This window comes from Oreochromis aureus, linkage group 18 (genome assembly GCF_013358895.1).
Source record: "Oreochromis aureus strain Israel breed Guangdong linkage group 18, ZZ_aureus, whole genome shotgun sequence".
Classification (NCBI taxonomy): Eukaryota; Metazoa; Chordata; class Actinopteri; order Cichliformes; family Cichlidae; genus Oreochromis; species Oreochromis aureus.
The window spans coordinates 26,868,295-26,881,651 of record NC_052959.1 but is presented as its reverse complement, the minus strand read 5'-3'; the positions used below and the strand labels follow the sequence as shown (position 1 = coordinate 26,881,651).

Here is a 13,357-nt window from a genome sequence, read left to right as displayed (position 1 = left end):
TGATTTTGTCCTTCGTGGAGGACATGAGATTTTGATGCCAGCTATCATTTATGCAATCTATATGAGTCCTACTGTACTGTAAAGAGGACATCCTGACGAATGAGGACATCCCACATTTGTGGGTGTTGAGCTAAGACAGCACATGGATTTACTTTCCAAAATGATGAGAACTGCAGCTTCCAATTTTATGACCATAAAATTAGGTGATAATAATTTTACAGATATTATATTTCCATTACTAAAAATCAAACTGCTTCCTGAGATCTTCTTTGAGAGTCAAAGAGTTAATATGATTTCAGAAATGTAAAGTAATTTTATGGCACCCGAAACAAATTTTAGTCAGTGGACAAAAGGACTTATCACATTGCATTTTTAACCTTTGTCCATACTTCAGGAAGCAAAGGGCAGAGTGAAGCAGAAAGGATTTTTCTCAAAATTGTGGCAGGGAGAGTCAGTCTTATTGCTGTCAGGGGTATGAGGTGGAAGAAGGCCAGACATTAGAGCAGGAGGGTGAAAGGTCAGAGGAAGACATATCAGCATTTGAGGAGCCTGAGCAGCAACAATGTGATGGTACTCACCCTCCATAATAAGAAGTATTAAAAGAAGTATTAAATTGTATCATGTTTTCAGGCATTACACATTTCTAGAAGCCTTTTCAGCTGAGAAGCTGTGTGTGTGTGTCACACACACACACACACACACACACACACACACACACACACACACACACACACACACACACACACACTTTTACCCTGTTGATTTATATTAATTATTATTAATTAATAATATATATCCTCAAAGTATATATAATATAAGCATATATAATATATATGCTAACTCTACATTTCCTGCCTTTTTCACTTTAATTTCAACTATACTGAAACTACTGCCAAGACAGTTGGACCTCTGATTACATCAAACAGTAAAGAGCAAACCAGGTCTTAGACTAAAAGATGTCAGACGACACAAACCAGAAGGAAGTGGTTTTAAGTTTTAATGCTGAAGGTAGCATTAAAACGTAACGTATTCTGGAGCTGAAAACATTCTTCAGCATATCTGTGTTCATGACATAATTTAGATAACCTAGGATCCAACTTTACTGCTTCCTAGTTATAGACAATTCAATAAGTCGAGACAGATTCTTCAAGATTGGCCAGTCGATCAGAGTAACAAATGATCTTAACGTCCGATCACGGGGAAAAGGCTAAAGCTCTCTCGAAGGTGACATCTCCTTAAAAAAATGCAACCTTCTGCTTCAATCTGATGAAATCATGAAAAGATGATTCGCTTCACAGGCCGGTGTCCTATATGGCAGTCGAGAAACCAAATCCCAAGACTTCAGAGCCCTAGCTTACGCAATACTCCTCATCCATAATGAACTTTGGGTGTCATCATTTTGACCCTGCTCAGGCTCCTCAAACGCTGGTATGTCCTCCTCTGAGCTTTCACCTTCCAGCTCTCATGTTTGGCCTTCCTCCACCTCCTTTCCTGACAGCACTAAGTATGACTCCACTTCCACAGATCTGAGTAAAATCCTTTCTGACTCGCTCAGCACTCTGTCATATCATGCATGATCACCGCTGGTGTCATGGGTGACATGACCCTAATGATCCAGGTTTAGGTGAGCATTAGGTGTGCAGAGTAGAGTTAACTAAAAAAAAATTTAAAAAGAGTATGAGAAAGTATTTGTTAAAATAATGTTTTAATGTTCATTAATTTTTCCTTCATGAAATGTTTTAATATTCACAAAATGAAAGACATTGTGCCAGAAATCCACACAAGAATGGAAACAATATCCTTACATTACATCACATCACTCTGTGGTGAAACAAGAGCTGATTCCCGCAGAAGATAAAACCAAAAAATAATATAAATAATATTTTTTGTATCCATCATTTACCGTTTTTTCCTCAGAAAGAATTATGAACCTATGTTATTTATTTTAAAAACTACATATATTGTGATCTATCGATATATGTCACAATATATCTCAGTGACCGATATAAAAAAAAAATTTCCATGTCACCCAGCCTTAATTTGAATATATTCACAGTAAAGTCAAGAATAAGAATAAGAAAAGTGCATAAAGCCAGAAAACAACTAATAACACAAAAATATTTCTGCTGAGGAATGTTAGTGGAAGAATTCAGTTAATGTTTTGCAGTAGTCGAGGCAAAGTCCTAACCTTTATGTTGTAGAAATTGTGGAACAGCCCAAAGCAAGCAGTTTGTGTGAGAAAACCCAAAGTTTTGTGTTTGCAATACTGAAATGGACTAAATTCCTCGAAGCCAGTGTGCAGAACTGATCACCTTTTACTGCATATTTATACTTGCATTTATTGCTTCACAAAAGTGTCACATGGGATGCTGAAAACAGAGGTTCAGATGCCATTCACAGATCTTTAATACTGACTATTTTTTCCTCAAAATGTAAAGGACCAAGTCATATTATTGTGTAATATAATTAATGCTGTTCTGTTTTTCTTCCTTGGATATTTTAGGACATGTTTATACAAAATCATTCATGTTTATACAAAAATGTGGAAAATTCTAAAGGGTTCACAACCTGTTGTTGCAATTGCAGTATATAGCGTGCAGACCTGATCTCAGCCTATTCATGTTCATATGTAAAACTTAAACCAGGAAACCAGGAAACTTAAACCTGTCCCACACCACCAGAGCCAGCTGAAAATTATTAGAAAGGAAATTAAAGCAGGCTGATGAAGACTCTTGAGATATGTACTGAAGATTATGCAGATGATATGGGCACCTTACAATGGCTCAAAATCTGTTCACTGCCACAGCCTTACAGCGGATGAGGGGCAAGACACGGGGAGACAAATACAATTTATCGTGACAGTTCATCATTTCTGTTAATCTGTGTGTCACGGGCGGCTGATCAAAGTCTTAGAGTTATAAGGGGATTCATTTGGAAATGTACGGAGACAAAGGCAATGAGATGAATACAAATAGAGCGATACAAAAGGATATTATGAAAAATGCTCGCCTGTCATTTTGTTCCCTGACACTTTCTCTCTTTGTCTTTCTGCCTCTCTCTCTTCATCTCTTCCAGGCTGGGTGGAGCTGGAGACATATTATTAACATTCAGAAAATGTCAGTTTGAGGTGTGTGTCTGCGTGTGTGTGTGTGCGTGTGTATGCATAGATGTGTTTGTTTGCGCTCATGAGTGTAAAACTGTGCGTGCGTGTCTGTCAGTTGTAATATTGCATGGATCAGTTCACAAATCTGATTATCAGAGAAATACTGCTGAAAATAGGCTTTTGAGTTTTTCTCTTTTTTTCTCTTTATCAGAAAACATTTCCAGCATAGTGATAGTAATGTAAACCTTTGTGCCTTACACAAGCTGCTACCAAAGTGTACTGTGGCCTGTTTGGCTGGAAGGGAGTATCAGATGTTGTTTGTGTTAAATTTGACAAATAAAATGTATTCCAAAGTATGTCTGCCCATCATTTAAACATTACTCACCTATATGTATTGTTCCCTATTGCAAAGTCATATAAGCAACCTGATTTTGATGTGCCACCCCTCTGAACATTGCTGCAGACCCCAAGGACAGTCATCTCCAAACATGCTGGATCCAATCAAACTGAGCATCTGCAGGTTATGAAGGAACAAGCCAACAAGACCCAAAGTATTTGCTGCCAGGTTCTCTCTTTTGTCTGTTGGAATACACAATCTGTACAATATTACACCGATGTTTTTAATGTACTGGCTGATTCTTGTGTGAGAGGAGATAATTGGAAATATCTAGAAGAGCTTTTGGGCATCACTAACTTTATTATTATTATTATTTGTATTTATGAGTGTGGAGTGCATGGAGCTCCCATTTTACAATACTTGTTCAATGCATCCATTTTACTTGACAGAAGACATGACTGGTGGGCTAGTTTGTTCTTGTAATTGATGAATGGGAGGATATTCCAATAATGATCTTCTTGAAAAAATATTCCTTTATCTTTGTGACTTCTCTTGGGCTCTCTAAGTCGGGCGGTGCACCCAGACAAAATAGGCATTGAAAAAAATAAAAATGATTCAGACAGAATTCACACACTATCTAAGTAGTTGTGTCCCTCCTCTAAAATCAGACTTAAACTGCAATCATCACCGGACATGAAAAAGGAAATGCATCTGATATTTTTTTCGGCATCCTGTGCAGATTTGATTTAGGAAAGTCGTTCCCCCAGTGGATAAGAATACTCACACCCACGAAAGCAAAGGATTGAAAGGAATAAAAAAAATATGTCGGAATTTTTCTGAAAACAAAGACTCAGTGTTTGCATGTTGCTGTCGTGTTACAGAAAGAAAAGAAACCAAATCCTGACAAGGAACTGTTATAAAAGAGTAGCTCCTTAGTGTAGTGGGTTATGCATTTGCCTAAAAAGCAAAAGCTCCCAAGTTCAACCTCAGGAGAAAACATAAATCCCTTTGGGATTGTGTCAGGAAGGGCATCTGGGTGGTTACAATTATTTTTAAACTAAAAGCCACACAGCTGTACAAATACTTGCATCAGTCCATTTTGTCAAGTGGACTGTGCCTATAGACTGAAGAAGTCACTTGGATGAATGACGAAACGTTTCTCCCACAAAACGTTACGTCCAGATGAACAGAATCAACTTTTGGAGACTGTGCCTATACTAACTTACATCGGGTGAGATTGAGAGGTAGGGCACAGGTTGTGACAGGTGACAGGTTGTGTACATCACAGGGGTACGGTGGCCCTGAAGTGCAAACCACAAAAACAAATCACAAAACGCACAACAAATTGAAAAGCGCAAAAACAAATTGAAAAGCGCAAAAACAAATTCACTAAACGCAAAAACAAATTGAAAAACGCAAAACAAATTGAAAAGCGCAACAACAAATTGAAAAGCGCAAAAACAAATTGAAAAGCGCAAAAACAAATTGAAAAGCGCAACAACAAATTCACTAAACGCAAAACAAATTGAAAAGCGCAAAACAAATTGAAAAGCGCAAAAACAAATTGAAAAGCGCAAAAACAAATTGAAAAGCGCAACAACAAATTCACTAAGCGCAACAACAAATTCACTAAACGCAAAAACAAATTGAAAAGCGCAAAACAAATTGAAAAGCGCAAAAACAAATTGAAAAGCGCAACAACAAATTCACTAAGCGCAACAACAAATTCACTAAACGCAAAAACAAATTGAAAAGCGCAAAACAAATTGAAAAGCGCAAAAACAAATTCACTAAACGCAACAACAAATTGAAAAGCGCAAAAACAAAAGAAGAATCACAAAAACAAATTGAGAAGCACAATTACATTAAGAAAACCGGAAAGGGTAGGTACCAGTCGGCAACAGGAGACATCACTGATTGGATGTCCGCGCTGTTCATCTTTGGAACCGGAAGTTACTCTGCCTGTAGCGCATTATTTTCAAACATGAACATTAGCGGTGACCCAAACATAGCTGTCACTATTCGAGAATATTTTTGATTCAGGACATACATACGAGGTGATACTGGATATGCTCAAGTGTAATCATGACATTTCAATTAGTATGCGTACACTGAAAACACATTTAAAAGAATCTGGACTGTACAGACGAGGCAACTATTCTCCACTTCCTGAGGTGAGGCGTGCCATTTTGTCCGAGCTTCGAGGACCAGGACAATTGTTTGGATATCGGACCATGTGGCAAGTTCTCAAACAAAAACACAAGCTGCGTGTCAAGCGTGATGTAGTTATGAGGCTGTTGAGACAACTAAATCCTCAAGGAATCGCTTTGAGAACTCGAAGGAGGTTCACAAGACGCACGTATCACTCCATGGGGCCCAATTACATATGGCATGTAGATGGCTATGATAAACTGAAACCCTGTCAGGATGTATAGATGGCTTTTCAAGAAGACTGATGTGGCTTGTGTGTGGAGCAACAAACAACAACCCGGCTGTTATAGCGCACAATTATATAAACTGTGTAAAGAGTCTCGGTGTGATACCAATGAGAGTACGATCAGACTTCGGGACTGAGAATGGGACTGTGGCAGCAATACAGTGTACCCTCCGTCCGTCGCGCACACGGACTATTATGCTGGATCGTCAAGCCACAGTTACGGATCATCTACTGGGAATCAGCGCATCGAGTCATGGTGGTCTTATTTCAGAAGAGGAAGGTGGGTACATTTGTGTCTGGTAGGTGTAAGCTACAGTGAAAGCTGATCAGATTGTTGTTTTTTACATGCATTTAAGAAAATAGAGTAGCGTCCTGCTGGACGTGTTGAAAAGTTGGATGAGATAGACGTTAACAGCCGTTACTTTATTGCAGGAACTCAAAATGGTCACTGTCAGCTGTTGTGCCGAAATGAGCATGCTTGCCTAGATTTAACGATGCCAATACAAAATGAAAAACTCAGACCAAACTCTCCACTCCTCACAATCAACACACAGAACAGAGTGAAAAGAATACAGCATTTTAACAAGAACATTACTGCAGGGTCGCTACAATATTTATGGAAAACTAATATGCATTACTTTGTTTGACATCCATTTGTGGCATGTTTTAAATGGGACCAAATGTAACAAACCCTATAAAATGACCAAGAACAAAGCTAAATTGATTCTTAAATATTAATTATATACCCAGGTCTCAGTTTTGGATGGACTTTTTGGAGACCTAAGAGACTCTGGAAACTTCAATGGAAGCCACTAACGCCAATGCTTGCTGAGATTCTGCTTCACAGGGGTTCTGCAGAAAGACCTGGATGAATGCAAAGACCTCTGGAACAAACACAGGATCCGGCCAAGCAGACTTGCATCGTGTCCAGGGGGATTCCAAACAAACTCTATCTCTTGCCTCACAGGTATTTGAGTTCTTAACAAAATTAACCTTTGCATCAAACTAAATGCAAGGTGTTGTTATTGCTTAAGTTGGTTAATATATATTCATAATTTTACACATAAGTATGATAGAGCAGTTTATAACATGTCACCGCATGCGTTGATTTATATAGTTCCATATTGTCAGCAAAAATCCTTCACTGTTCTATTTTCATTTTGCAGATATGGTTCAAGAGACTGTGGATTTGCTGTTGAGGAGAGGGAACTGGATGTGTTTCGAGGAGGGGCTACTGGTTGGATTGTGTGGTGATCCAAACATTGAGGAATATTTACAACAGGCTGTACAACAAAACACACTGCAGCAGCCACAAGACTGGGAATCGGCCACAGAACTGTATTTGGCCCTGAAGGACATAGCTGGGTTTTAGATACCAACTGAACTTCAGTTTGTAATGACATTTGTCAGAGTTACTCTGACGAAGACACACACGTGTGTCGAAAGCGTTAGTTTCTTTCCTTTTTGCACCTAATAAAACCTTTGGACTCGAGTGCTCCAGCCCTTCTGTTTTTCCTTCATTTTTAATGTTAGTAGTGTTTCCTTTCCCTCTTGCTAAATTGAATATAATATTGTTCATAATATACAGCAACTGGCATGGATTTAAATATTAACATTTAACCACAAGGAAACATTTAAAATTTTCTTTAATAAAACCATTTACAAATAGTGTCCAGCATTTCTGTCACTTTTCCAACATACACAATATTCAGAAAAAACAACTAAATGTTTAACAATATGGAAGTTGCTTGTCACATAAATGTGTTAAGTAGTATGCCAACGGCAGCTGAACCTAACAGGGTAACTCAGTAACTGTAACTTGATGACCTTGCTGATTTAAGAACATCCAAATCCTGGAGCATTTTGAATTCCAAAGTCCATGTTGGCCTTAAAGATGCTGTATGAGTCACAGATGGGTAGCTTCAGAGTATTTGCACAGGTGTTTGCAACTGGAAAAGGCGAAACACTTAAAAACTGGATGCATGGTGGTGGTGTCATTCCTGCCGGTGGAACTGCCGTCAGCCCTGTGGCAAACATCATCAAATCTTCCAGACACACTGCTGTTGCCTTCTCTGAAAGAAGAAAGTAAACACTGTAGTACATTACAGAAAATTTATTTCCTCACCTCTCCTTTCATAAAACTATAAACAAATAAAAATGGTCATTCAAACCTTCACAATCAAGGAGATAATCTGCCCAAAAGCCAAGTGTTAGGACCTCCTTATGCCGCTTGTTGATTCCTGCTGGGCTGAGATCTGGTCTGAACATGCTCTCCAGTTCTGAAGCAGTCAGGGCCTTGGCAGAGAAGCATAGGAGTGGGGCCAGCACACTGGAATTTTGTTGCAGTGCACTTAAAAATTCAGACTTTCCAGTCCATCTTTAAATCTGCAAAGGATAGACAAATAACTAATAATTGGTTTATAGATATAACTATTGCAGTCTTCTAAATTGTGTTTAAATGTCTTTACCTACTAGATCTTTCATTATAAATTTGGACAGATTTCAAATGCATAGAATCACTCATACACAAAAACAATTCATAGCGCTCAGAAATTAACTGTGACAGCAAAAAAGAAGAGCTCATTGGGATTTTAGCATTTAAAAAAAAAATAGTACTTTCACACTGGAATAAACAAGTGTGTCAAACAAGGATCACCTCTTTTTATAAATAACTGAAAAATTAATCATGTTGCATCACTATGATTATTATGGGTCATTGTGAACAATAAATGTATACTAAATTAGAGTTCTAGTGTCAAAAGGTTAATAGCGTGCGACAGTGGCTCAGGAATTAACTAGTTGTTCATCAGATCACCGATGCTACTGAATCAGTTTTTTCATATACATCTGAAGGTCTGAAAATGTCAGTGGCTGCTGTGATGAGCAACTGGCCATCCTGAATTTAAAAGGAGTAATGAGTTTACCGTTGAATGACACTTTGGTTTCTTTCAAGGATGTACCATCTGAGGTACTCCTCCACAAATGCTTGTTTCTCAAAAGGCTTGACGTTTCTGAGGCATCCAGCAGTTTGGAAGATTGTGCTGTTTTGCAAAATAAGATTATGCAAAGACTCCTCTGATTCAGCTTTCAGAACCTATAAAAAAAAAAAAAAAAAAAAAAAGGTTTACTGTAAGAAAAACAAAAATATAATTTTCACTACTTTTACGATTCATTCAAACATTGGATTAAAAAATAATCAATTTGTTATTTCACTTGTGTTGTTGGGAGTTGGAAATCCGTCCTTTCAGATTACAGAATCTACTTTCAAGATATGATCCAACCCAGATAACTTTTATCGATTAAATCTTTTAAACTGGCCCCAAGTGTCTTCTAAGTAAACCCATTCCCTGAGCCTAGGTAATTTTCTACCTGATGTAAAATTTTGTGATCTCCTCATCTTGCACATCTTCTACAGTGGCGCTGAAACTCTGATTCCCTGTGATGTGGTTGACCAGGTTCTTGGAGAGGAAATGTGGTGCTGGTCCCCATGCACAATGGATACAGCGATCATCTTTCCTGCTAAAAGTACTCATCTTGCCTGGCAGCTGTTATACAGGGCACATAATTATCATGGTTAATTGCTATTAAATATGCTAATGAAAAAAATACGCCAATTTTTATTAAAATTTCCATTGTAATAATTACGGAGAAAACATCCACCTCTTGAATTATATACAAGATAACGGCTCTCTGGAGGTCCATCAAAGATGGGGCGATTTCATGAGACTGCCCATAAGAAGTGTGAGGAATTCACGCCTCGGGCCACCTGTATCCAAACCTTCTTCAAAGCTGCCAGCATCATCATTAAACTTGATGAACATGTCGTAGTTGTCAGAGTATGTGCTGTGTCGAAATCCTCTAACAGCTCCATCCCATACAGCTGACCTTGATATATTGAACCTGCTGACCTTCTTGTGGTCAAGTTCCAGTGCCAAATTTGCAATAATTCCATGTGCCTGCAAATTGGTGTGTCTAAAAAAAAGGGAAACTTTTTTTTTTAAAGGTATATATACTTCTCTCATGATTGCATGATGTCTTGTACAGAACAAGATGGCGGTTAATTGGATTCAAATGTTTAAATTACTAACACAGGTTCTTCTGGGGCTCAGCAAACAGTGAATCGTTATCTAATTGCAAAGTAAAGGCGGTGGAGATTGTCTGCTGCACTGTTTTACTAATAAAATAGTTTTTTACCTGTTGTACTTCATTAGCAAGCACAAGATCCCCAGCACCCTTCCTTAGAGAACAAAGAAAAGCATTTTTGTTGTGTACTGTGAAAATATTAATTGACACTTTGAAAATATTTAAGCATCTTGATTAACTAACAAACAAGCAATACAAGTATTATGTAGTCCATGTTCCAAAAACCATATACAGAATGAATGACAAAAGTGTATATCTCATTAATACAAAGTGTAGGCAAAAAACAGTAAAAGATTACATGTTCTTCAAATATCACTTACTCATATTCTGCCGCTTTCTGTAAAGGACTGCTTTCATGTTGAAGTTCCAATGGCTGAAACAAACAAACAAACACACGCACGCGAGCACGCACACACACACACAAAATGTATTTCACATATAACTATTAACTGTTTTACTGAACTGAGGCAAATGGTGGTGGCTAAACAACAAGAAAACTCTATAAAAAATTTTAAATTGTACTTACCAGTGTATCAGCAAGATCAAACTCAGAGGGCCTTTTAATAACAATCTCTGGGTCAGAGTCAGACAAGTCTGAGTTTTCTCCAACTACAAAACATGAAAACAAATTAAGTTAAGCTAACTAAATTCATACTAATGTATGAAACTTTATTTGATCATCAATAATAGATTAATACTGAAAGGCATAAAGTTAGCATTTAAAACTCATGACTCAGTAGATCCAAAAATGGCTGAATTTCATATTTCAGGAAGAAACATAACATATACAAGCTAATTTAGGGAGCAATGGTGGCAGAGGAGTTAAAAGCCCGCCCTGTAATCAAAAGGTTGAAGGTTTGAGCCCTGCTCAGTCTGTCACATTTGTTGTGTCCTTGGGCAAGACACTTCACCCTCCATGCCAGGTGGTGGTAGTGGGAGGGATAGGTGGCATCTGTGTACAGCAGCCTTGCTTCAATCAGTGAGTCCCAGGACAGTTGTGTCCACATTGTAGCTAATCACCAGCAGTGTGTGAATGTGTGTGGGTGAATGACTGGTTTTGTTGTGAAGTGTCTTGGGGGGGTTGTAGAACCCTAGAAGGTGCTATATCAAATACAGGCCATTCACCATTTTAATGTAGGTATGCTATTGACTTGGGTGCTTTATGCGTAATGTTATCATTTCACAATTTCAAAATTAGCATTTGTTGAAACTAAGGGAATGTGTGTCAAAATCCAAACAAACATTAGCAGCTTACCATCTTCAAAGTCACTCTTCAAGCAGATGAAAACAGTGATTCTTTGATAAGGCTTGCCAACTTCAGCCTTATAAGCCTCAAGTGTAAATGGTCTTTGTGTTCCAGGGACAGTAATGACCTCAGTGCCATCCGGATACAGAAGAAGGAAAGGTCCATCTTTTAGATCTTTGTTAAAGTCCTTCATTTTTAACAGCTTGATTGAGCAGACTTGTGGCAGTAGCGTCAGGGTCTGTTGTTAGGAAAATAGTTTTTCCACGGTATGGCTTCAAACCACCCTTTTAATGGTCATCAAGCCGACATTTATCTGTAAGGAAAAAGACATGAACAATGGGCCAAGTAGATACTAATATGACTAAGCAGATCTATTCAAACTTGAATATTTATTAACTGCAAAAGAGGGATCTTCCTGACAACCTAAATGTACAATTACTCACAAACAATTGTTCTTATTCTGGATAGCTTTACTACACTGAACATTTTTACACAACTCCCTAAGGAATAACAAAAGAATGTCATTAGAAAATTAACCTCAACTTGTTTTCAGACAGAGCTAGCCAAACTACCTGAACCTTTCTTTTTCCTTTTCTTTAAGCCCTTCCTCCCTTCAGAAAACTTTTGCCTCTCTTCATTTTTTTTTTTCTGTATTCTAAGAAGGTGCTGAAGGTTGAGTCGGGCAGTTTGAGGTAGTCTGTGATGCTAAAGGGAAACAAAGGAAAAATGTACTACAATGTCACACATTAAAGACATTCATTCATGTGACATTCCATTGTCCACACAACACGCAAATAAGGACAACACTGAATAATCTCACTAGAAAATTTCTACCAAGGAATGACAATGTAACTGATACTATTGACCAATACAATTCTACACCACTAAGTTTTAATGTATAGACACATAATAGTGTTAGTTCCTAAAGTTAACCAAACATAATAAATGAACTAATTTATTATCGTTTCAGTTGTGGAAATGCTCAGAGGACTGTTCCACGAAGCAAGCTAATCCCAAAAGCCAGGCTCACTCTGAAAATCCAGGCTCGATTGCCCCAAATTCGGTTCCAGGAACCAGGCTAACCTGCAGTCTTTCTGCTCATTCATTATGCAATATGCTTGTGGACAAGTCTGGTCCGTGGCACCCTAGCTGCGAGGTTTGTTAACACTAGAACTGCCCTCAGACCTTCACTACTAGAAAGGTCTTGAGCAGTCATTTTGACAGCTGCGTGCATTTTCAAATGAGCCTCGATTTTCTGAGCTCGGTTAGTGGAACAGCCCTCTGGTCTGCTATGGTCTGGAAACAGCTAACGCTAGGCTAATAAATCAATAAATAACAAACATTTTATTATGCTTATTAACTTACTCAATGGGAGTGAAGTGTCTCCGATGCAAGATGCGTGATAAAGCCTCTCGCCACAGCCGCTGCAAAAGTTTGGTGACTCCTCAACCAGCTTTTTCCCATAGCTAGGACAAAACATTCTGCCGTTTTCAAACGAAATGCGCTACAGGCAGAGTAACTTCCGGTTCCAAAGACGAACAGCGCGGACATCCAATCAGTGATGTCTCCTGTTGCCGACTGGTACCTACCCTTTCCGGTTTTCTTAATGTAATTGTGCTTCTCAATTTGTTTTTGTGATTCTTCTTTTGTTTTGCGCTTTTCAATTTGTTGTTGCGTTTAGTGAATTTGTTTTTGCGCTTTTCAATTTGTTTTGCGCTTTTCAATTTGTTTTTTTGCGTTTAGTGAATTTGTTGTTGCACTTAGTGAATTTGTTGTTGCGCTTTTCAATTTGTTTTTGCGTTTAGTGAATTTGTTGTTGCGCTTAGTGAATTTGTTGTTGCGCTTTTCAATTTGTTTTTGCGCTTTTCAATTTGTTTTGCGCTTTTCAATTTGTTTTGCGTTTAGTGAATTTGTTTTTGCGCTTTTCAATTTGTTTTTGAATTTGTTTTAGTGAATTTGTTTTTGCGCTTTTCAATTTGTTTTTTGCGTTTAGTGAATTTGTTTTTTGCGCTTTTCAATTTGTTTTGCGCTTTTCAATTTGTTTTGCGTTTAGTGAATTTGTTTTTGCGCTTTTCAATTTGTTTTTGCGTT

At 38.0% G+C, this 13,357-nt stretch overlaps 1 protein-coding gene and 1 pseudogene across 1 annotated transcript in view; one reads left to right on the top strand and one right to left on the bottom strand.

Moving 5' to 3' along the window:
- Nucleotides 1-3,459, top strand: part of atp1a2a (ATPase Na+/K+ transporting subunit alpha 2a) — a 50,551-nt gene extending 47,092 nt beyond the window's left edge. The window contains exon 24 of the mRNA XM_031754938.2: nucleotides 3,076-3,459. Within this exon, the coding sequence (XP_031610798.2) occupies nucleotides 3,076-3,104 (29 nt within the window). The 3' untranslated portion in view covers nucleotides 3,105-3,459. The remainder of the gene's footprint in view (nucleotides 1-3,075) is intronic.
- A 4,046-nt stretch (nucleotides 3,460-7,505) lies between these two features.
- Nucleotides 7,506-12,742, bottom strand: LOC120434476 (annotated as a pseudogene).
- Between the last annotated feature and the right edge of the window lie 615 nt (nucleotides 12,743-13,357).